The sequence below is a fragment of the Palaemon carinicauda genome, chromosome 16 (assembly GCF_036898095.1).
Source record: "Palaemon carinicauda isolate YSFRI2023 chromosome 16, ASM3689809v2, whole genome shotgun sequence".
Lineage (NCBI taxonomy): Eukaryota > Metazoa > Arthropoda > Malacostraca > Decapoda > Palaemonidae > Palaemon > Palaemon carinicauda.
In genome coordinates, this window is record NC_090740.1 from 11042333 (window position 1) to 11068902 (window position 26570).

At 35.3% G+C, this 26570-nt stretch overlaps 1 protein-coding gene across 1 annotated transcript; it reads right to left on the reverse strand.

Moving 5' to 3' along the window:
* Positions 1–12406: 12406 nt before the first annotated feature.
* On the reverse strand, positions 12407–18499 carry LOC137655926 (uncharacterized). The gene is made up of 3 exons (XM_068390143.1): positions 18476–18499; positions 15408–15529; positions 12407–12893 (listed from the first exon to the last, which is right to left on the reverse strand). The coding sequence occupies exons 1-3, from the start codon at positions 18497–18499 to the stop codon at positions 12407–12409; spliced, it is 633 nt and encodes a 210-aa protein (XP_068246244.1).
* Between the last annotated feature and the right edge of the window lie 8071 nt (positions 18500–26570).

Sequence of the window (26570 nt, forward strand, 5' to 3'; positions counted from 1 at the left end):
TATATATATATATATATATATATATATAAAGCGAGAGAGAGAGAGAGAGAGAGAGAGAGAGAGAGAGAGAGAGAGAGAGAGAGAGAGAGAGAGAGAGAGAGGTATTTCTGTGTGCGCGTGCGTGCTTATATAGAAAGTAATCGAGAGGTAAAACAGTTAATAGTAAGTTAAGGGGTAATGAAGGGTAGCAGACTGGGTGAACAATTGAGTTAGAATCCTGATACTACTTTTATCTCTCATTTACTTTTCTCATAATGAATATCCAGTACATAAAGTTTTACTCCCAGTAAATGAGATACGTCAACAATGAGTTACTTCTCTCACTGCAGTGCTGGAAAGAGTAAATATCTTAAGGAGAATTATAAAGCATTAAATTTCTGAGAGAATTTTATTCTTGCTTGGTGATTATTTTTGTGGTCCCAGTGGCAAGGATAATCAGTATATTTACGACGAGTTAAAGGAAATTTTTGCAAGAAAATTAAATGACGATTATCTAAATTAAAATATCTATATGGTTTAATTGTTAATTGAAGAACATTTGATTAATTTCATTTAATTATGTAGAGAGAAAAAGTCCTTACTGTTTCCTGTGAAAGGAGAAAATATGGAGTTATACGCTATTTTTAAACTTTGAGGCAGATATTCTAGCTCTCTTTCCAAATATTGAGTTATTTTATAGATGAATAAATTTTAAGGGTGCCATATCTTAGTTTAGTTTTGTAACTCTTTTTCGTTTATCCAGTCCTTTGATGGTATCACCTCATTAAATATACGATTGTAACTGTAAGGTTTTTATCTCTGGTAGCTTACCATCCTAAAACATTTTGACACTTGTACTAAAACTTCCAGATAAGAAAACCTGAGGGAAGATTCATTCTTTAAGGAAATGTATAATGCTATATTCTTTTGTGAAAAGATCGATATAAAAGCCTACGGTTTATCTTGATATTGTATTATATTAAGTCGTCTTCATTTACCTATCTTCAGCTTCTATTTGTGTTATGTATGTAACAATTAATGGTATTTCTTCCTTATATAACAATTTGTGGTCTTTTTTCTTTGGCTATGGTAAGCAGCTTTTCTAGGAGAAGGACACTCAAAAAGGAAATCATTGTTTTCTAGTCTTGGGTAGTGCCATAGCCTCTGTACCATGGCCCTCCACTGTCTTGGGTTAGAGCTCTCTTGCTTGAGGGTACATTCGGGCTCACTATTCTTTCTTATTTGTCTTGCTCTTGTTCTGTTAAAGTTTTTATAGTTTATGTAAGAAATATTTATTTTAATATTTATACTGTTCTTAAAATATTTTATTTTTCGTTTTTCCTTTCCTCACTGGACTATTGGAGCCCCTTGGCTTATGTTCGTCTTTTCCAACTAGGGTTGTAGCTTAGCAAATAATAATAATAATAATAATAATAATAATAATAATAATAATAATAATAATAATAATAATAACAATAATATTTCATGGTCTTACTTCCTTATTTTTTTACTTCCATTTGATTCTTAACATTTACTTGCGAAATTTATTTACCGGAAAACTTTCTCATTCATTTTTGCCTTTTAGATCTTTGGTATCATATGGATTTTACAGAGTATATGGGTTATAACACGGTGGTAATCAAGGAGTTACCAAACGCCAAATGAAAAGTGCATTCATATTTGAATGAATTATCCTCCTTATTGAACCATTGCTTCAGCATATGAAGAATGGCATTAAAATCTTCCATAGTAACTGCAGAATTTAAGTGGTGCCTTTCGGAATATTTCGTATAAATTTCTAAAATGTCATAGGTTGAATGTACTATCTATTAATATAGAGCATTAGAACAGACTGAACAGTGTCAAAAATCTGCGTAACATCAATGTCCGTAGCCGATCTCTTTATAATGTCAAAATCTTATTCTGTTAATTTGATATCGCCGTTGCAGGTCTCATTTATGAAATAAGTAAACCTCCTACTGTGCATCGTGTTAATAAGAACTAATTTGTCCCAGACAGATTTTAAGATATTTTTTTTCAGTCATGGAAATGACGCAGTAATTTATGGTTTAATTGAAATCCTTGTCTTGTTAAGCGAATAAGTGGATTCTGGTATTTCCCTTAATTACAATATTAATTCATTATATTTTATATTTACTGACTATGTTTGACGTCAGTGATACATTCAAAATATGTCATTAGTAATCTGAAGTTATAGTTACACTAACTTATTAGAAGGCTATTTTTTACTTTGGATAATAATCAAGGTATAGTTTTTGAAATAACGAAACTTGTCCACAATTATTGACATGACAATTTTAGTAACTTTCTATACTTGGAAGAGTATTGATTAGTTTTTTATTTGGGTAATAATCTTTAACTGATAACGATGAGATATTTTTGTTTCTTCTATCTGACAGCGAGGTGTAAATATGTATAGTTTTTGATAAATAAAAAGTAACAAAATGAAAATCACTATATGATCTGTGTTCTTACTTTGTATGTGATATTTAATCCAAAGAGTCGTCAATTCGTTTAACTTCTAACTCCCTAAGAAACCTCTCTCTCTCTCTCTCTCTCTCTCTCTCTCTCTCTCTCTCTCTCTCTCTCTCTCTCTCTCTCTCTCTCTCTCCTAGTTGATTGCCTGACCATCGTATCATCTTCTCCACCTTCCCCACCGTTATCCCTACTTTATGCGGTCTGTTGCCAGATGCCCCCTTACCAATGCCTTCGATCAAAGGCATCCTCTTCCACTAAACCTCTTCTCTCCATATCATCCTTCACCTTATCTCGATATCTAATTCTCTGTCTCCCTCTTGATCTTCTCCCCCTAACAAGTATATCCTGAGCCCTCCTCACTCTTTCCCCACCATTCATCCTTGACACTTGCCCACACCATATCAGTCGTGATACTCTTATCATCTCCGTAATCTTTACCATACCTACCATTCTTCTTATCTAATCATTGTGAAATCTTTCAAACGGTAATATTCTTATGATATCACTACGCAAATCTAATTCAATGCCATTGAACCTCATAATAGTATAAGCTGAATGTCAAATCGTAAGTTAAGCTTATAAATTGATGATCTTATTTATTTATGGACTGATAGCGTAACATCATTATCTTATTTCATTAGTAGAGTCAAACGTTAACCCAGCCATTCCACCAACATCATTTGTTCAAGGTTCATCAAGTGATATGTTTAATGATAGAGCGGCAAATGGCTGTATATTCTCCCCACACAGATCTGAGTTAGAATAAAAAATGTCAACAATCATTCTATAGGATGTACTCTTAATCAGGCACACGCCTCAAAACACAGAGATTCAATACCCCCCCCCCCCTCCCCCTCCCCCTCTCCTAACTATAACCCGTCAGTTTGGGCAATTTGTGGAAGATTGTGGTTTCCAAGTGTACCTCTCGATGTACCTCATCTCACCAGGGTATGATTTTTCCCTCTCCCCCTTACACGATGGACATGGAGAGACCGAGTAGTCATACGTCTGGCAATGCCGCTGAGCGTAACAGGAAATAAATATACATGTATAGTCAGGCAAGTTGCTCCTTATTATATAGAATAGATGTATACTTAATCTAATGCTCATTGGTTAACAATCGCAATGACATGGGTTCCAAAAGTGATAATGTCCCTGCTTGGTGAATGCTACACTGGGGTTCGGGTCCCCCTTAAACTCGTTAGTTATCATCCGTGTGAACTAAACTGGTGGGGTTTGGGGAGCTTATAGGTCTATCTGCTGAGTCATCAGCAGCCATTGCCCTGTGCGCTGATCATATGTATATATGTTTAGTCTCTGGGGCATTATCCTGCTTGATAGGGCAATGTCACTGTCCCTTGTCTTTGCCATTCTTGAGTGGCCTTTGAACCTTCAAACCTAAGCTTGTATGCCGTATCCTTTAACAGAGACATATATCCCTGTAGTATCTAAAAGTCACCATTCATATGAGAATAGATAGGCTATTGATGATATTATTATATTTTGGTGTTTGGTCTGACAATGTTACTTCTATCGCTCTGTTAATTGGAACGTATGTATGCGTTATCAAAAAGAAAAATATATGAAAGTGCACATCTGACTTCGTTGTATATCGAATTTGTGGATGGCAACTATGAATACCATCACCATTTATTCGAGTGAAGTCGTTTTTTGTTTTTCCATCGACATAATGTTGATATATGTCCAAAGTTATTACTCTAATTGTTTGGGAAGTGATCACAGACAATAGCTGCCGCCTACATGGGATCTCAAAATGTTTCAGCAGTGAATATAGACAGGAGAGCCATATAAAGTTTATTGTTATCTGATCGATTCAAGTATGGGAACGAGTAGCAAGAGCAGTGTTTGAAAATATATGCGAAATATGTTATGTTAAAGAAAAAAAAATCTTACCATAGATGCTATGAACACAGAAAACCTTCTTTGACACGTAAAGGGAGTAATGAAATTCAAATGAGATAAGAGACTTATAATGCCCTTTTCCTTGAATAACAAATGGAGAACACAAAAACTTAGAAAGAGTATAAGATTAAGATCATATGAATATATCTTAAGAGATAAATGGTTAATTCAAGTAAATTGTTTCCCTCAAATTGGAGTTGCTACAGAGATTAAACAAATCCACAAACAAATCAATTCTTGTAGTATAGCCACTGAAGAGCAGATGAACCTTTTTTTAGAGTAAATTTTCAGGTCATTAATCGTCACAAACACTGATCTAACACTGCCTTCAACTGAGCCTCGAGCATTTTCCTACACGGCTCAAAAAAAAAGAGTAAGTAGCCCTGTGAGGAGAAAAAAAGAATTAAAGAATAAACTGTCAATGTGGAATACAAGTTATGCCAACAACTCAATGTTAAAACACTTGATCCAAGTTTGAAATACCTGGGTGATAAGAATTTTTCTTTCCAATACGTTTTCCTTGCTATCTACGTAGCGAGTCCTAAGATATTTCTCCAACACCCCCATACAGTGACGCATTATAATCCCTTTTATCTAGCTCATCTTCCTATATCCTCTCTACCTAAATGAACCCCATTAATATACTCTGATCCATTTTTTCCTTATATGCTAAGCTTTTTACCGACTAGAAGGATTCCACTATATCCATTATTCCAAAATACTACTTAATCTTATCTCTACAGTATCCACTATTTTTCGTCCCTGCTCATTTAATGCTTTAAAGGCCTAAAGGACACTCATGAATGGCAGAGGCAAGGGACAATGGCATTGCCCTACCGAGCAGGACAATGCCCTAGAAACTGACCATATATACATATGATCAGCGCCCAAGCCCCCTCTCCACCCAAGCTAGGGACAAGAAGGGCCAGGTAATGGCTACTGATGACTCAGTGGATAGACCTATAGGCTCCCCCGAACCCCCCTATCCTTAGCTTACAAAGATGCTGAGGTGGAAGCGACCAAAGAAACTAAGGAATTTGAGCGGGAATCGAACCCGAGTCTGGCGTCCACCAGTCAGGGATATTACCACATCAGCCACCACAACCCTATGAATTTCACTTATATATTTCCACTTTGTATTCTGATATTCAGGAGCTTTACTAATCCTTTTACTGTGTTCGGTGATATGTAATGACTGGTAACTTGCTTTTCCTGATACCGACGAGAAAGAAGCTTTTATCCTGCCTGATATCATTAGGAGGTAAGCATGTTATAAACCTCTATGACTTACATACATGAATAGAGTATAATGGCTGGTTTATTAGCTTCCATCAACTTGATTATATACAAGGCCTCATTCATTTCATTATTGAAAGAATTTTGCCTCTCCATATTTGTAAGGTTTTTTTCATTCCCAACAGCATAGCTACAAACCAATACATGTAAGTATTTCTTATTTTATTACGCTCATAGATTTTAAGTTAAACATTTTTATATTGAAACCTCCTCCTCTATTTTGTCTTCGTGATCAAGTTATTTAAAAAAAAAAATTATTTATTTTTTTCAGTTGTGATTCTTCTCTTTAGTATTATACTTTTTTTTCCACTTATTCTTTTCAATTCTCATTTTCTAAAACACAAAGTAAAAATTTATACCGGATAGGCAAACTTTAGACGTCAACACAAGTTAACATGAAGCGACCATATTTTTATATTCAATATCGAATAGAATGAACTTTGTTTGTTTTCATTAACTTCTTTATCATTTTATGAAATCATTAACTCTTCCATTCCATTTCCGCACTTTATCAGAAGCGAATACATTTGAGAATTCTTGGTTTTATTCATAATTTAGATATATAATTTATGCAAAGGTTGTTAGAGCTTCTATTAAAACTAAAATATGGTTATTGCCTTTGCATGTTCCATTAACATTTTCAAGAACAGCTAAATGAACTTTTATCAAAGGAGAAGATATTTCGGAACAAAATATTATATAGTCAAAAGATGCAATATTTATTCCAGAATTTTTAAATTATCACAATTCCTGAAATAAAACTCTAATCACTTAAAATTTGAAAGAAAAAAAATGATTTTCACTGTTTCATTTAGCTCAAGATTATCTAGATGAGCTATTAAAGCAAATTAAAAAATATTGTTAAAAGATATTTGATAAACTGAAATCATCACCAAAATATTTAAATTCTCTTTGTGTTCCTATAGTTAGACCCGGCTTATATAAAACCCAATTGGCCATACTGAAATGGACATTATAGCAATTAGGAAAAAAGTAAACTGATAAAAAAGTCCTGCTTATTTTTCCAGTTTTTCATTCCAATCTTCTAACATCCTCTGGAGAAGCAATTGAGTCTAATAAAAGTTGAAGCACTTCTAGATTTTCTCTGAGAAAGGATATTTCAGTCGACAAAACTAGAGAGACTAGGAAGAACCTAGTTTTCTTTCAAGTGGATTAAAACATATTGGAAGAAATATCGGTGAATGGCTTATGATTTGTCAAGAAATTGACTCTCTATCCCCTAAATATACATTACAGGTAATTAAGAAATTCAACAAAGGTAGAGCTTTATTTTCAGTTGCATTATAGTGGCACCTTAATTTGAATAGGATGGTATTACATGATTTGAGTAGAATTTAATAGGATAAAATCTATTTTTTTTTACTTTTAGTTCCAAAACTCCACCTACTGTATATATAATGCGATGTAAAAATGCTTTTTAAAGTAGGGGAATGTTAAAATAAAAATACACTTGATTTTTTGTTTGAATAACAAAATGATTTATAGTGTTTCTCATCCAAGACAATCAGTGACCGTCTCTAAAGTAAATTAGGACACTTGGTAGAGTGCAGACCTCTGCCACGGCAGCTTATTTCTCGACCTTTTGCTCGACCTTGACCTTGACCTTTCACCTTAACATGTATTAATTGGTATGGATTTTTATTCACTCAAATATGAGCCAAATTTGAAGTCTTTGTGACAACGATGGTCAAACTTATGGCTGATTATGTGAATTGGACATTTGGCTTGACCATGACCTTGACCTTTGATCTTGACCTTCCAAAATTCATCATTTTCCAACTTTTCACATAAACTGCAAGTTTCGCTACTCTGCGATTGAAATTTTGGCTATGGAGATGTTAAAAAAAACGCAAACAAACACAAATACACAAACAGGGGCAAAAACATAACCACCTGCAAGGCTGCTCTAAATGGTAAGAAATAACTTGGCTTACCCATCTTCGCCAAGACCCAAACAGCAATTGGTCTTCAAGTGGTGTGTGTGTGTGTGTGTGTGTGTGTGTGTGTGTGTGTGTGTGTGTGTGTGTGTGTGTGTGTGTGTAGCCACAACCACAGTCAGAATCCAAATCATGTCTAAAGTACCTCACTGAAACAAAATCAATTCAACTAATGTTTCTCTATTGACCTAATATATAAGTTTCCAGTCAACAAGATAGTTACTAAACTACCAAAGTAGTGGTCGAAGTTAAAATTTTAGATTAAAAGGAAAAGAGGCTGTTTTCCACCAAGTGAACAGTGGTCTTCATATTCAACTAGCAAGTTTCCAGTCAACAACATAGTTACTAAACTACCAAAGTAGTGGTCGAAGTTAAAATTGTAGATTAAAAGGAAAAGAGGTTGTTTTCCACCAATTGAACAGTGGTCTTCATATTCAACTAGCAAGTTTCTAGTCAACAACATAGTTACTAAACTACCAAAGTTGTGGTCGAAGTTAAAACTGTATATCATAAGGAAAATAGGCAGTTTTCCACCAAGTGAACAGTGGTCTTCATATTAAACTATCTAGTTTCCAGTCAACAAGATGGTTACTAAACTACCAAAGTAGTGGTCGAAGTTAAAATTGTAGATTATAAGGAAAAGAGGCAGTTTTCCACCAAGTGAACAGTGGTCTTCATATTCAACTAGCAAGTTTCCAGTGAACAAGATGGTACCTAAACTACCAAAGTAGTGGTCGAAGTTAAAATTGTAGATTAAAAGGAAAAGAGGCAGTTTTCCACCAAGTGAACAGTGGTCTTCATATTCAACTAGCTAGTTTCCAGTCAACAAGATGTTTACTAAACTACCAAAGTAGTGGTCGAAGTTAAAATTGTAGATTAAAAGGAAAAGAGGCAGTTTTCCACCAAGTGAACAGTGGTCTTCATATTCAACTAGCTAGTTTCCAGTCAACAAGATGGTTACTAAACTACCAAAGTAGTGGTCGAAGTTAAAATTGTAGATTAAAAGGAAAAGAGGCAGTTTTCCACCAAGTGAACAGTGGTCTTCATATTCAACTAGCTAGTTTCCAGTCAAAAAGATGGTTACTAAACTACCAAAGTAGTGGTCGAAGTTAAAATTGTAGATTAAAAGGAAAGAGGCAGTTTTCCACCAAGTGAACAGTGGTCTTCATATTCAACTAGCTAGTTTCCAGTCAACAAGATGGTTACTAAACTACCAAAGTAGTGGTCGAAGTTGAAATTGTAGATTAAAAGGAAAAGAGGCAGTTTTCCACCAAGTGAACAGTGGTCTTCATATTAAACTAGCTAGTTTCCAGTCAACAAGATGGTTACTAAACTACCAAAGTAGTGGTCGAAGTTAAAATTGTAGATTAAAAGGAAAAGAGGCAGTTTTCCACCAAGTGAACAGTGGTCTTCATATTCAACTAGCTAGTTTCCAGTCAACAAGATGGTTAATAAAACTACCAAAGTAGTGGTCGAAGTTAAAATTGTAGATTATAAGGAAAAGAGGCAGTTTTCCACCAAGTGAACAGTGGTCTTCATATTCAACTAGCAAGTTTCCAGTCAACAACATAGTTACTAAACTACCAAAGTTGTGGTCGAAGTTAAAATTGTAAATTATAAGGAAAAGAGGCAGTTTTCCACCAAGTGAACAGTGGTCTCCATATTCAACTAGCAAGTTTCCAGTCAACAACATAGTTCCTAACTACCAAAGTAGTGGTCGAAGTTAAAATTGTAGATTATAAGGAAAAGAGGCAGTTTTCCACCAAGTGAACAGTGGTCTCCATATTCAACTAGCAAGTTCCCAGTCAACAAGATGGTTACTGAACTACCAAAGTAGTGGTCGAAGTTGAAATTGTAGATTAAAAGGAAAAGAGGCAGTTTTCCACCAAGTGAACAGTGGTCTTCATATTCAACTAGCTAGTTTCCAGTCAACAAGATGGTTACTAAACTACCAAAGTAGTGGTCGAAGTTAAAATTGTAGATTATAAGGAAAAGAGGCAGTTTTCCACCAAGTGAACAGTGGTCTTCATATTCAACTAGCTAGTTCCCAGTCAACAAGATGGTTACTAAACTACCAAAGTAGTGGTCGAAGTTGAAATTGTAGATTAAAAGGAAAAGAGGCAGTTTTCCACCAAGTGAACAGTGGTCTTCATATTCAACTAGCTAGTTTCCAGTCAACAAGATGGTTACTAAACTACCAAAGTAGTGGTCGAAGTTGAAATTGTAGATTAAAAGGAAAAGAGGCAGTTTTCCACCAAGTGAACAGTGGTCTTCATATTCAACTAGCTAGTTCCCAGTCAACAAGATGGTTACTAAACTACCAAAGTAGTGGTCGAAGTTAAAATTGTAGATTATAAGGAAAAGAGGCAGTTTTCCACCAAGTGAACAGTGGTCTTCATATTCAACTAGCAAGTTTCCAGTCAACAAGATGGTTACTAAACTACCAAAGTAGTGGTCGAAGTTAAAATTGTAGATTATAAGGAAAAGAGGCAGTTTTCCACCAAGTGAACAGTGGTCTTCATATTCAACTAGCAAGTTTCCAGTCAACAACATAGTTACTAAACTACCAAAGTAGTGGTCGAAGTTAAAATTGTAGATTATAAGGAAAAGAGGCAGTTTTCCACTAAGTGAACAGTGGTCTTCATATTCAACTAGCAAGTTTCCAGTCAACAAGATGGTTACTAAACTACCAAAGTAGTGGTCGAAGTTAAAATTGTAGATTAAAAGGAAAAGAGGCAGTTTTCCTACCAAAGTAGGGTAATCTAAATAGTAAGAAATAACTCGGCTTACCAATCTTCGCCAAGACCCAAAAAGAAATTAGTGTTTAAGTGAAAATAGCACCTGTTCAAGACAAAAAAATAGCTAAAACCATAGTCAGAATACAAATCATGTTTAATGTACCTAACAGAAACAGAATCAATTCAACTAATGTTTCTCTATTGACTTAATGTATAAGTACCATCTATAAATCCATTTGTTCTATAATCACATAAATCTGACTCAAACTTATGGCGGTTCTTGAAGAGCAATTCAGTCACTGGGACAACATTTTCCGATAAATTATTATTGTGATTCCTCGTCGTGCCTTTATAACAATGGGGCATATCCTAACATCATTAATAAGTATAAATGTATCAAAATATATACACTTACTGATCATAAATTTTACTGTAATAGCTTCCTTAAAAACTAGTGATTTATTACTAATAATCGTAAATATTGTCCTCTGCAGTTAATAAATGGTAATTATTGAAATATTTATTGCATGAGATTCTATCTATAATGTTCATAGGAAAGCCTTTAAATAGAATAGGAAAAGTCTAATTTTTATTATTAATGGGTCTTGATAGAGGTCTGTGATTAACAGTTTCGTAAGTAAAATAAATTTAAACAAGAGCAGAGCGTTCATTTCCACAGAAAACCTTTTAGGACTCATTTGAAAACAAAAGTATATATAGAAATTATATAAGCCTTAATTTCTATTAGGAATCTCAGATACAACCTTTTTCTTATGAATTGTTATAAAATACATACAATGGGTCTGTTATTTATCATTTGAAGAATGCAAACAGCAAACTATACTGAGGTTTAAAGACCGATCATGAATGGCAGGGCAAGGGGGACTGACATTGCCATATCGAGCAGGACAATGCACTAGAGCCTGACCATATTTAAATATGATCAGCGCCCAAGACCCCTCTCCACTAAGCTAGGACCAAGGAGGGCTAGGCAATGGGTGTTGATGTCGCAATAGATAGACCTATAAGCTCCAGCAAACCCTCCCATCCTTAGCTCACAAGGATGGTGAAGTTGCAGTGACCAAATGAACTAACGAGTTTAAGCTGGACTTGAACCCCAGTCTGGCGTTCGCCAGTCAGGGACGTTAACTCAACAGACATAATGACCCTAAATAGGTTTCTTCTTTCCTAAAACATTATCTGACAAGATATCAACAGAAATACCTCGAAACTTTAGCTGTCTAGAACCAAGGGTTTTTTTTTTTTTTTTTTTTTTTTTTTTTTTTTTTTTTTTTTTTTTTTTTTTTTTTTTTTTTTAGCATACGAGCGTATTCTCTGCTATAAATTAAATCACGATTACTAAGGCTATGAGTATAAAATAGAAATATCTCGGGAGCCTCTTTTACGGGATTTTAATAAGCGCGAATAAGAGAGTCGTTGAACTTACGATAAATCTATTATAATAGACAATTAGATATAAATCATAGCACATAATAATCAGCCTTTCTATATGTATTTTGATAATATCTTTCTCTACTTTATGAGACGTAAAGTCCTCACCAAAGCAATCGAACAGCCATTGAAGGAAGATACATTTAGCACCAACATTCCAATTCTATTGTAAAGTTTAAATTTAGTTTGAACCATTTCATGTTTTTGAATAATCCATGAGGTTCCTCTTATTCTTATCTTTGTAGATCTCTTATCAAAATTATTATATACATTATTTTTCATAAGGAAAGAGACGAATAAAGTATTAAATTTCAAATTCATATTATACCATATATATATATATATATATATATATATATATATATATATATATATATATATATATATATATGTATATATATATATATATATATATATATATATATATATATATATATATATATATATATATATATATATATATACCTGTAAATACTTTTACTTTACTTACTTTTGGATGACACTCTTGGCCCTCTTTCTGCCGAAGTCGGTAGCTACAGAGGGCATGACGAAGACATCAATTTAGACCTTGTAGAAGGGGTCCATCTCACCCGATTGGTAACAATCAACAAAGATGTGCGTCTTCAGTTTTCTCTTGAAAACATCGCAGTTCAAGCTCTGCTTCACCTCTAAGGGGAGCTTATTGAAAATTCTAGGAGCGCTTCTTTCAAAGGCTCTAGTACCAACATTGGTCCTGCTTCTCAGTTCCTCGAGACGATATGGATCGTCACTGTGTCTCAAGCTAACTACAGTATCAGGGCGAAAACTCTTCAACATATTTCTCATATACGAAGGTTTCTCAAATTTAAGTGCTTGGTACGTTAGGACACAAATCTTGAAAATAATCCTCGCTTTTATAGGCAACCAGTGGAGCTCGATAAGCGTTGGCGTGATCCTCTCACGGGGGGACAGGCCTTTTATTAGTCTCGCAGCTCTATTAAACACATTTTGTATCTTCCTCAAATTGTAGTTTGGTAAACCATAGTACAACACATTACAATAGTCTAGCCTGCAATGTTAAAGTTTTTGTGTCAAGGTATTTCTTTAAAAAGGCAATATTTCTCAGGTGATAGCTTGCAATTCTGGTTACTCTATTTATATGCTCATTAAATGACAGACCGTAATCGAAAACAATACCTAAGTTTTTGATGGGATTTATCACATCAAAATCATTTTCAAGCACTCTAAGTTTCACAATATCAAGTCTTCTCAAATCATGCTTTTTCCCAATAAGCAGACACTCCGTTTTACTATCGTTTAACTTCAACTGTTTGGAATTCATCCATCTTTTAACATCAGTCATGACTTCATTTATTTTCCTTTCTGTGTCCTCTATATTACTCAATGACAGGTAGATTTGGGTGTCGTCAGCAAACAATTGAAAGTTCACCCCATGATTCCTCAGCAAATGCATCAATTCAATAGTGTAAATACAAAACAGGATAGGGCCCAGGACACTTCCCTGTGGGACCCCCCTGGCCAGTACTTTTGTCCCGGAGAAGGACCTGCCAATCTGAACACAAAAAGTTCTGTTTATTAAGAAAGTCTCCAAGTAATTCAGCGCCTCGCCCTTAATACCAATTGCTTTGAGGTCGTTTAGTAGTAATCCATGTACGACGGTATCAAACGCTGCACTCAGATCAAGCAATACTAGAATGCCACACATTTCCTCATCCATCATAACCAGCAGATCGTTTACTATCGAACATAATGCAGTCTCCGTAGAGTAAAATTTCCTATATGCCGATTGATTATCAGGAAAGACATGGGCTACTTCTAGATAGTCCATCAACTGGTCCAAAATTACATTTTCAATTATTTTCGAAAGAAAAGACAAGTTAGATATAGGTCTATATGAACTCAAACTTTGGGGATCTAAAGAGCCCTTCAATACTGGTTTGAGAATTGCATATTTCTCACTCTCCGGAAACTTTATTTTCTATTTTCAATAAACTAATTTTGTAAGTTATGCCATGAATGGATGTATATATATATATATATATATATATATATATATATATATATATATATATATATATATATATATATATATATATATATATATATATATATATATGCAGTTTCTTTATCTGTTGCTATTTCTTAGTGTTCTTCATGGAAACATCACGTTTTTTATTAATCTATTTTCTATTTTGATAAGATGTTTCACCCTTTTTCCCTAAATTATGGCCGATATTAAAAGTTTAGTTACGTTAGAGAAATATATGAATACTTCAACTGCATAATTTCATATTTTCTGATAATATTAGTATCTATTTCTTTCGATAAGCAGCAAAGCAATTTATATCTGAAGGAAAGTGAATAAATGGAAATTCGCAAATTTCTGAGCAATACGACCAGACTTTCGGATTCTGGGAAAAATATTGCCAGTGTTTCCTGAGAAAAGAACCTAATGGTATCGTGTTCACAAATAGGAAATTGACACTTCGAGAAAACGTGGAAAAGGCAGTTGCAAAATAGAGAGATTTCAAACTAGACTCGAGAGTCAAATTAAAGAAATAAATATCCGGGAAACTTCTGCCCTGAATATCTCACATGACTCTTTCATAGTTTCGAGGAATTTATTTTTTTTTTCATTTAGACTTGGATAGAATAATGATAAAACGCAAAAAAAAAAAATGTTGGTATAAGCGGAAAGAGAAAATAAATAATTCATCTAGCACTCAAGAGTTGAATTGCTCTATGAATCAAACATTTGAAAGAGAACATCAGGAGGGCAAGGCAATGGCTTCTGATAACTCTGCAGATAGACCTATAGGCTCTCCAAAACCCCCTATCCTTAGCTCAAAAGGATGGTGAGGTGGCAGCGATCAAAGAAACTAAAGAGTTATAGCGTCACTCTAACCCCAGTCTGGCGTAAACAAGTCAGGAACGTTACCACATAGACCACCACAACCCTTTGTTACACACTCGGTGATAACGAGACAACGAAGAACATTTACTTGCATATATACGATGTGGAATTTTCATGTCATCATAAGTGATAATCTAAGTGTTTACTGATTATCGAAAACCCATAAATAAAAACCTCATCAGCCAATTCCTCAGTAAGTTTGTCTTTTGATTAATTTGAATCTTTGAAAGTGTGGGGTTGATTTTAACCACATTTTTGGTAAATATTACTTAAGTGCCTCTCCTCTGTATAACGATATATTTGAAAAATATCGAAGATATATCATGAAAGATTCGTTTTACCCTTCAAATAAAGATATAATAAGATATAAATCTATGTCACATTCATAACAAAGTAACGGAAAATATTTTTAAATAAAGTCCTCTCCAATACTTTAACAATTAAAAAGTTTACCACATGAAAGAGCAACGGCAATAAGAAAATAAAAACAAGAAACTACTTTTAGAAACTTATGACTTGAAAATTTAATAGAAATTATGAAATTATGCCAGGGGGGGAAGGATTATTTATAAGAAGGAAACACAAAGGCCTTAGAGGTTGAACACAGCTACTTTAAACATACTACCCTAATATATGCTTGGTACTCACCGTATCAATCCAGGCAGGAAGACTATGGAGATGACCGAGGCAGAAATGGTCTTATAATCCAGTACGATGAGAAATGCCTGGGATACGGAGGACTTGAATCTAGCAATGCATACGATAAATACCTGAAGAAAAAACAAGAATATATTCTTCGAAGGTTTTGAAGCTGAAAATCTCTTGTGGTGTTATCTCTATAATTGTCAGGTTCTGAGTCTGCCCTCCTCTGGCGTTCTTCGACCATGTAAATTTTGTTAAAATAAAATAAAAAAAAAAATAAATAAATAAATAAGAAAATTTGAGGAGTTAGCTAAATGGCACGGATGCCTTTTACAGCCGCCGGACGGACACTTCATCAAGCATTTAAATGAAAATATCAAATTGGAACATTAGAAATCTTTCCTGCCGCCATGAGAATATTCAAAGTAAGAATTAAATAGAAAATAGTCATAAGTAATTAAATACCTATGACGCAAATTTATATTCAGCATAACCTTCAATTTCTTCAATCATTTGAAGATATCATTCATCATTATCGTTATATTCTTAGGCAAAAAATAAAAGAAAATAAGTACACAGACTATTAATAAATAGTCCTAATAATTTTTATGAATATAAAATTACTGAATAGAAAAAAAGACAAAAACTCTCTTTAACCTGTTTATAAAGATTTCCAAGCATTCAAATCCGACCAACATAATAGACAAAATATGATGCCAATATCCGCGAAATTTAGTCCATTTGGCCAAATTGCATCGCTAACATAAAACAAAGCTCACTAAGCTCCCTCTGATCACGTGTTCGTGCTACACAGCGATGCAATACTTATCACAAATGCCATTTATCAAAGCTCTACTCGTGGAAGCAGATCAAACACGCTCAATGCAGAATCATTTGAGAGAGAGAGAGAGAGAGAGAGAGAGAGAGAGAGAGAGAGAGAGAGAGAGAGAGAGAGAGAGAGAGAGAGAGAGAGAGCATCTCGTGTTTAGAAAAGACAAGTGCTTTTATATACAGATTTTCTACAGATGCTTACGTTAGTAATGGAAGTTAAGTTACTTATGAATATTGAATATTGTTTATAATTTTTTTTCGTTGTTGAAAATTTGTATAGATTTTAGAAGGTGATTTTCACACAAAGAAAACAAAGAAATGTGAGAAATACAATATATACTGAGATAAACATTTGTCTGTCATTCGGTCTCTTTCTCTCTCCCAAATACAATATTGAATTTATCAAAAGAAAATTACTTAATTATTACTTAAATATTCATGTAATATAATATAATATAATATAATATAATACGATATGATATACAGGCTATCTATTGAAAATAAATAAAACGAATTGTGTGGTTTAATTTATATTAATTTTCAATCGCTTTAAAGTACATGCACTTACTGTATAGCATTAAATGATGAAAATCCAAAACCTGCTAAGAACACACACACTCTCTCTCTCTCTCTCTCTCTCTCTCTCTCTCTCTCTCTCTCTCTCTCTCTCTCTCTCTCTCTCTCTCTCTTAAATGATGAAAATGTAAAAAACTGCTAAGAACTCTCTCTCTCTCTCTCTCTCTCTCTCTCTCTCTCTCTCTCTCTCTCTCTCTCTCTCATAAAGTATGAAAAGGCAAAAATTGCTAAGAACTCTCTCTCTCTCTCTCTCTCTCTCTCTCTCTCTCTCTCTCTCTCTCTCTCTCTCTCTCTCTCATACACTATTATTTAACGTATTTTAACTAATTTCCTTTTTCATGAATTTGATGGTCTATGTATTCGGTTGCAGAAAAAGTGAAAAGTTTTTTGTCTTTCGTGTGAGCAAACTTCATGCTCGCCCGCATAGCCAGAGAGAAAGATTAAAACTTATAACCCCCTCCCCCCCCACACACACACCAAACTACTAAAGACAGTTCGGTTTCCCCTCGGGTAGGAACAGCTAAATCTCAATTAAAAAGTATAAGACAGTTTTGAGTTATTAATGCTGTTTAGAAATGGTGCAAAATAAAATGGCTGCTTCCTTACTTTGTTGCTACTTATTATGTGAAATTGAATTATAGAGTTCTCTTGCTTGAGGGTACACTCGGGCATACTATTTTATTTTATTTCTCATCCTCATATTTTTCTTTAAGTCTTGGCCTGGGCACCAGCCACCCGTTGGGATACTACCGCTAGAGAGTTATGGGGTCTTTTGACTGCCCAGAAAGTAGTATATTGGATCCTTCTCTCTGGTTACGGTTCATTTTCCTTTTGCCTGCACACACACACACACCGAATAGTCAGGCCTATTCTTTACATATTCTCCTCTGACTCATATACATGACAACACTGAGATTACTAAACAATTCTTCTTACTGCACTGTAATTGTTCAGTGGCCACTTTCCTCTTTGTACGGGTAGAAGAGACTCTTTAGCTATGGTAAACAGCTCTTCTAAGAGAAGGACACTCCAAAATCAAACCATTGTTCTCTAATATTGGGTAGTTCCATAGCCTCTGTACCATAGTCTTTCACTGTCTTGGGTTATAGATCCCTTGCTTGAGGGTGCACTCGGGCACACTATTCTATCTTAATTCTTTTCCTCTAGCTTAGTTAAAGTTTTTATAGTTTATATAGGAGATATTTATTTTAATGCTGTTGCTCTTCTTAAAATATCATATTTTTCTTCGTTTCCTTTCCTCACTGAGCTATTTTCCCTGTTGGAGCCCCTGGGCTTATAGCATCCTGCTTTTGCAACTAGGGTTGTAGCTTAGCAAATAATAATGATAATAATAATATAGTTTATATGGGAGATATTTATTTTAACGTTGTTACTGTTTTTTTTTTATATATTTCTATTGTTAATTTCTTCTCTTGTAGTTTCCTTATTTCCTTTCCTCACTGGACTATTTTTCCTGTTGGAGCCCTCGGGCTTATAGCATCCTGCTTTTCCAACTAGGGTTGTAGCTTGGCAAATAATAATAATAATAATAATAATAATAATAATAATGATAATGATAATAATAATAATAATGATGATGATGATGATGATGATGATATAGCATTTCCATTATAGGTTTTTATAATCAGTTTTTCCGTTCTTCTTACGAGTTTGACTATAAAACCACTCATCTCTAATAAATTTGATATTAATAGGTATTTCAATATGTCCAATATATTCTATAACAAAAAGCTAGGAAGTAATGGTTATTTAAAGTAACAAGATCTGTCTAATTACTTTTGTATATTATGTTTTATAAATAAATATTTTTAATGATTTGAATAAAAAACTGCGAAATTATTCTATTCAATTAATTTTCTTCTTTCTAGCAGATATGTAGCATGAGCTAACATTAAGAAGAACATTTCTAACTATTATCATCCAAGTTTCCAATTATATAGTGTTCAATGAACCTGCTGGATTTCAATCACAACTGTATTCTAAAGTTTATCATCCTCGTCGCCTCCTACACCTATTGACGCAAAGGGCCTCGGTTAGATTTAGACAGTCGTCACTATCTTGAGCTTTTGATTCAATCCTTCTCCATTCATCATCTACTTCGCGCTTCGTGGTCCTGAGCCATATAGGCCTGGGTCTTCCAACTCTTCTAGTGTCTTGTCTTGTGGAGCCCAGCTGAACGTTTGGTGAACTAATCTCTCTCGGAAAGGGATAAATTGGGTTTCAATTGTGATTAGAGTCCTTAAGTATTTCGAATTGTTCCGTTGTATAATATTTCCTTATTTATTAACAGTATTATTATTAAACATTTGGTTTTATAAGCAAAAAGTTAGAATTATTCATGAATCCATATATCCATTTACCTCCAAGAAAGGTCAGAAAATAAATATACATATATATATATATATATATATATATATATATTTGTATCCCTTTCTGAGTTAGGATACCTTAACGTGGTGAAAGGGTTTGTGTATCGCCATGGTCAGCAAGGCTGTACTAGTCAGGGTTGCCTGCACTAGGTTGGTTTGCTGTGAGTGATTAAATTAGAGTCTCCCAACATATCTCCACTGGCCAGTGTGGTTATGAAAACTGGCCTAACCCAAGACCTGAATAAGTACATTTCTAAGGCCTTTGTTCTGTAGTGTACTAGAAACAGCTGCAGTTGTTGTTGTTGTATATATATATATATATATATATATATATATATATATATATATATATATATATATATATATATATATATATATATATATATATAGATAGATAGATAGATAGATATTTAGATATAGATATATGCATATATACATATATATATATATATATATATATATATATATATATATATATATATATATATATATATATAGAGAGAGAGAGAGAGAGAGAGAGAGAGAGAGAGAGAGAGAGAGAGAGAGAGAGAGAGAGAGAGAGAGAGAGAGAGAGTAGGAGATTTTTGTTTATATAGAAAGTACAGTAGCGGGAGTTATATCATATTTAATCAACCAATAGAAAATGAGAAAAAGTTTATAAATTATCAATGAAATTGTTAATAAAGTCATTATTAAGTTATATCACTAAAGAATTATTACTATCAATTTCGTATGGATCTAGTTGTGGTCCTTTCTATGTAGGCCTATACAAGTATCTCCTCTCTTCTTTCGAAGTTTTTTTTTTATATATCTTTTAAAAACAATAATTTATTCTGCTACTACAAACCTTACCACTGCTAGTTCTACTAGTTTATACCAGCATTTTAATGCAGATTTTAATGAAATAGGGTGGGAAGATAATGAAGATTGATAAATGAAAAAGTGAAAATGCGTTAAATCTTGCTGAACTTTGTTGGAACATATTGGAAAGTGTAAGCAATTGTCGAATGTCTTCAACAACCCTATTTTGGAAGACCTAAATACAATAAGAGGGTAATTTTTATTCAAGATAGAAATTTAGAAAAGAAAAAAAATATTAAACCTGATATGGAGGAAAAGACAAAACAGTACGAGTATACGAGAGAGATAAACTCAAATAACTAGATAATAGAGGCGCCGTTGCAAAGGCTATGCCTCAACCCTGAACCTGAGTGTAATATCTCTCGTCCGTCACTTGTTGCTCTTTGTCAACGAGAATTGTTGTTATATATTGAACTTTACTGTGCAATTCTTCTGTTACCAATTACTGTGAAGGTAATGCATGGTAACCTCAATGATATCCAAATGATTTTTAGTTACAGTGATAATTTTGGTGTGAAACTAGCTGATATAAGTGTATTTTATAGCTCATGCCTGTATGTTTTGGTTTAGATTTAGCAGCTTCGTGCCACATTAAGCCTATCCCCAGAATAGGCTCTGGAATTCAGATTTGCGTAGGTATCTTGGAATTTTTATTATAAAAGGCAAGACAGCAGAGACTTAAACCAAATGAGGAGAACAAAGTTTACAAAATAAACTCTCCTGTTAATATTGTAGTTACCTAACCTCACTTTACCTACACTAATCTACTCATACCTTACCTAGGGAAAAGTTGGTTTTTACTAAGAGTTTTCCCCAACTGTAAGTACAGTAATACCCTTACTTCAAGTTCTGCCTTGTCTACCCATACCTCTCCTACCATTACGTTACCTTACCTTCCCTTGCCTAACCTCACTTTACCTTACCTAACTTAACTTCACCTTACCTTACCTTTCCTTTCCTTACCATACCTACCCATACTTTCTTACCCATACTTTATTACACTTGCTTTACCTGGAAATACCTTATCTACTAATATTTTACCTAACCTTACCTTACCTGCTAATATTTTACCTAGCCTTACCTGCTAATATTTTACCTAGCCTTACCTTACCTGCTAATATTTTACCTAGCCTTACCTTGCCTGCTAGTATTTTACCTAGCCTTACCTTGCCTGCTGATATTTTACCTAGCCTTATCTTGCCTGCTAGTATTTTACCTAGCCTTACCTTGCCTGCTGATATTTTACCTAGCCTTATCTTGCCTGCTGATATTTTACCTAGCCTTACCTTACCTGCTAATATTTTACCTAGCCTTACCTTGCTTGCTAATATCTTACCTAGCCTTACCTTACCTGCTAATATCTAACCTAGCCTTACCTTACCTGCTAATATTTTACCTAGCCTTATCTTATCTACCTTCACCTTACCTCCCTTCACCTTAACACCCCTTATCTTACCTTACCTACTTAAACCATACAATACCTACTGATACCTTATCTACTAATATCTTACTTACCCTCAATTTACCTGCCATTGTAACCACGCTTATCATCCTACTCATACCTTACCTACCCTTACTTTAGCTAACCTACCTTTACCTTAACTAAGCTCAGCTTGCCTACCCTACCCTACAATGTCATATTTGTGCTTTAACTTTATGCAGTAAATATAGAATGACAGTAAGGGATGCACCTTATTCCTTTATTTATCCAACTAACCCACAAGAATTTTTCATTTTTATCTGGGCTTTTGTGATCCACATCCTGAGCTTAACTACAACTTTGGGCAAAAATAAAAATTAAAAAAATGTTTCACCCTAACTTACATAGGAAGTTTGGACTTAATTGATGGGTTATACAAGCATTTCCAACTTACCTTACACATTGCTCAATTAAATTTTATAAATAAAGTTTTATATGCTAGGAAAGTGTAAGTAAACTAGTAATATAAAGCAAAGGTTGGAAATAAATTTGTTTAATAAGACTAAATGTAATTGTTGCATTTACAGAAATTCTGCTTATTGCAAAAAGTGTTTGAAAAAAAAAATTATATTTTGTTCAACTGTTGATTGCTAAGTCTGGTACTGACTTCAGCGATGTTGAGTGAAATAGAAAAAGTATTTATATTATTAAGATGAACAGTTTGCTTAAAAATACACAGTGTGTAGTAAGAAAGGTAATGGTGTGATACTTTAATATCCTGATAAATAATAATCTATCAGGAATATTTTTTTTTTTTTTTTTTTGTCACTAAAAATGAGAACAGAAATGCCATTTCCAAAGTTTAATGTTAATCTTTGGGAAGATGATAGTGTCTTATTGCTCATCTGTATTCATGATTGCATGGGAAATCTTTTCTCTGATGTGGTCATTACCTAACAATTAGAACCAATAGAATTTCTATGAATAAGCTTTCTCATGTTTTCCCATTTTTACAACTTGTCTCAAGTTCCAATGTGTCTACATTATGGCAAGTTTGTTCTCTAAGAGAGAAGGATGTAACATCTGAGTTTTGCAAAAAATTCTGATTCGTAAAAGTTTTTTAAACCATATGGATTGGTTCCTTGAGCTGTGTTATACCTGAGTATTATGTTTCAAGTTAACTGGTGTGCTTATAGCCAGTCAATGAAGGTAACTATTAAAAGAACTTTCATGGAAAGAGTTCATATAGAGGTGATGCAAAACCTGCTTTGTGAATAATTTCCTTTAGGCGTGAGTGAATCACCCATAACCTTGACTAGATAAAACAAACGTTGATTAAATGTAGGCCTCATTACTTGAAAGTTATAGAAAATTATTGCCAAGTCTAAGTGCATTTTGTGGGGTCCATCATTGTCAATCATGTGTATAAATTCAAGCTTGGGAGGTCAAAATATAATAGAGGAAGACCTTCATCTAATGTGTAGAGGTATGATGGCATACAGCAGAGACCAAAAACTTTCTGATGATGTTACTTGAAGATTAATTTCGGAATATTAATATTCTTAGTGTCCAAGACAAAGTATTTTATCAAGCTGGAGTAGGTCGCTCAAAATGGAGCACCGATGAAGATTTTGCTAGTGATGGGTATGTGTACGGTACCTCTGTTGGTCACTCAGAACCTTTTGTAGGTCTTGATAAAGGTGCATGTACGTAGAACTTCAACAGGCTTTGATCAGATATAGAGATATGTTCTCCATTGTGGAGTAAAATAGTAATATTTTAACTAATAACTTCTCTTATACATGTTTATTCACCAGGTAAAAGGATTTTTAACATCAATTTATATACTAAATATTTTTTTGTATTTGACTTAAAGTTATATAAATATTTTAATTCAACAGAACAAGAGGCACCAGGTGCTTCACAACTTCATCCTGGAAGCAACTACATTATACCTTCACCCAACAGTTGAAATTGGACCCCAATTAATAGATGCCATAATTACAGAAAGACCTCAATGTTCGACCTCCTAGACTTGGGGGAGGAACAATTTACATTTGTGACCTGGGTCAATGTATTATTATAGGTTTGTATGTGGAGAAGTTTTGGGATCAGAAAGGCTATTCCAGGCAGTTGAAACCCATTTGTAAGTAAAAAAAAAAAAAAAAAAAAAACCTGAAATCCTAGGATAGGTAATGTCAGTGTGGTCATGCTAATTAAAGTCCCATTGTTCCAACATGAATACAAATCCTTTTGCTCTTTACGGTGCATATTATTTTGGTGAATGCTGAAAACCAGCCAAAAAACTTTTTAGCGAGGTATAACTACGCACAACTAGTTTTACAAACACTGGTGAAATACCTTCACTTTTTATTTTGGTTCAGGAGGGAATAGCCAATAACCCTTTATAAACTGGAATTTGACTTGACGTTGTTACTGCTCTTTTGTTCCCCAACGAACAGGTAAAACAATGATCAACTGACTCTCAGACAACCCGTACATGCAGACACCATTGCTTTCCTTAGCAAATCAATGGTGCCCTCCACAGGGGTTGACTTTCGTAGCCGCTTGCGTCAACTCTCTCTTTCCTTTGGGGCTTTCAGGCTCCCTGTTAAGAGATGGTTTACGAAGGAGATGCTCTTAGAGGAACAGTGAGAGTGTTTTTATGCCTCTTCAGAGGTTTTCATGCCTTTAGCTGTAGCTCTTTTTTGCATTTAGAAGGTGTTACAGTTAAGGGTGTATCAGGTGTTCAGACCTGTATTCTCAGGAGTGAACCATGGTCTTCTCCAAAAATCTGGAGGTAATGTCCAATAGCACTCTCATACCCTTAGATGTAGCATTTTTTGCATCTCCTCACTCCTCGTTCAGTTGCTGACAAGTACCACTCAGGCTATCCTTTCGAGGAGAACCCAGAAACTGACTTCGGTCATGTTTCACATCTCATAGCTTATGATGCCCGCCTTCAGTCTGAGTATTCTAAGCAGGCTAAAGGTATGCAAGTTTGCTACACTGAGCACCACCTTACGCTGCCCTTCACGTCCACGAGTACAACACTCCTCTACAGAGGGGTACTGCTGACGCTTGAGGTCCCTGCCCATCATGCCCCGAGGCCACCACAAGTCTCGTTAGCATTTTTCCTTTGGGGGTTATTGTTACAGGTGCTGATGCCTGCTGATTGCTTGTGGTCGCTGTCTCTACCATTGGGCCCTCAGGGTGCAACAAGTCACATGAAAAATTTTCCCACCTGGATCATTGCCGCAAATGATGTTTGCCATGCGCTTGTTGTCGCTGCTTCTCCCATCTACGAGTCTTGTAAGCTATAAACCTTCAGGGTTATTGCCTACATCAATAATGCCTACATTGTGTCCGTTAGGCACAACAAAGCTTAAGGAGTTTTGTGAGGCCAGGCCCTTCGGGACCTGCACCCGAAGGTTTAACCTCTCATGAGGAAGAACCTGCTGTTTCCTTGTGAACAAATATCGCCTTTAGTTGGAGGTATAAGGCAGAGTCAAGCTTGTTGTTACCTCAAGTACACACTACTTCGGTAATGTATACTTGTGATCTACGAATACAAATCCAACCAACATTCTACAGACTATTGAAAATGTTCCTGCCTGGTGATCGCCAGACTGGGGTTTGACTCCCGCTCAAACTCATTAGTTCCTTTAGTGGCTACTACTTTACCATCCTTGTGAGCTGGGTTTGGGGGAGCATGTGCATCTTACCTGCTGAATCACCAGCAGCCATTGCCTGGCCCTCCCTGGTCCTACCTTGTGCGGAGAGAGGGGTTGGGTCCTGATCATATGGTCAGTCTCTAGGGTATTGTTCTGCTTGCTAGGGCAATGACAGTGTCCCTTGCCTCTGCCATTCATGAACGGCCTTTAAACCTTTAAAATTGTCAGTGTTCACCTCACTAGCACTCGCCTCGCCAACATTCTATAGTACTCATCGCTGTTTGCCTCACCAACGTTCTACAGCACTCACCAAGATTTGCCTCGCCAATGTTTGCCAGTGCTTGCCATGCCAACGTTTGCCAGCACTCACCTCACCATCATTTGCCAGCACTTGCCTTGACAACGTTTACCAGCGCTCTCCCTGCCAACATTTGCCTCATCAATATTCACCTCGCTGATATTTGCTTTGCTATTGCTCTCCTCGCCAGCGTTCTCCTAGCTAGCATTCACCTTGCTAACATTCTACAGCTCTCTACATAGTCTACTCCCTTGGCGCTCAGCTTGCCAACGTTCTCCTCGCCAACGTTCTCGTCGCTAACGTTCTCGCCAACGTTTTCCTCGCTAACGTTCTCGCCAACGTTTTCCTCGCTAACGTTCTCGCCAACGTTCGCCTCGCCAACGTTCTCCTCCCCAACGTTCGCCTTACCAACATTTGCTTTCTAACGTTTGCCTTTCTAACGTTCGCCTAGCTAACTCTTGCCTTGCCAACGTTTAAAGCACTCACCAGCATTCGCCTCGCCAGTGTTCACCAGTGCTCGCATCGCCAGCAATCACCAATGCTAGCCTCACCAGCAATCGCCAACATTCACATGGCTAGCCCTTGCTTCACCAAATCCTTTTGCAAGACTATACATACTAACTTCCTCAGACAGCTTGACTAGTGTTTGTATTCTTCACCTGCTTAGGCAAATAACCCTTTTAAGTGAGACTTCATTTCCATAAGAGAGAGCCTACCCAACACTAAGGAAATTTGCATGAGCAAATTCCCCTCTTTGACGAGGTCTGCGCAACTACAGGTGCTTGTTATCACCCCTTAATAAAGGGATGACATGAGCTACTGTACTTTGGTTGCATATGTGCGCTCGCCCATATGACTGCCAGACCTCGCCAGGAAGGTAGAAACCTAGTTTTCAATATTAAACTTACCCGATAATCATGTAGCTGTCAACTCCGTTGCCCGACAGAATTCTATGGAGGGATACGCCAGCTATCACAATACTAGAAGGGGGTGTACTTACCAGCGCCACCTGTGGCCAGGTACTCAAGTACTTCTTGTTGACACCTCCTCAATTATTCCTCTGTCGTGCTTCTGACAAGACGTTCTGGGATACGCTTATGTTCTTGGAGTATTTTCACG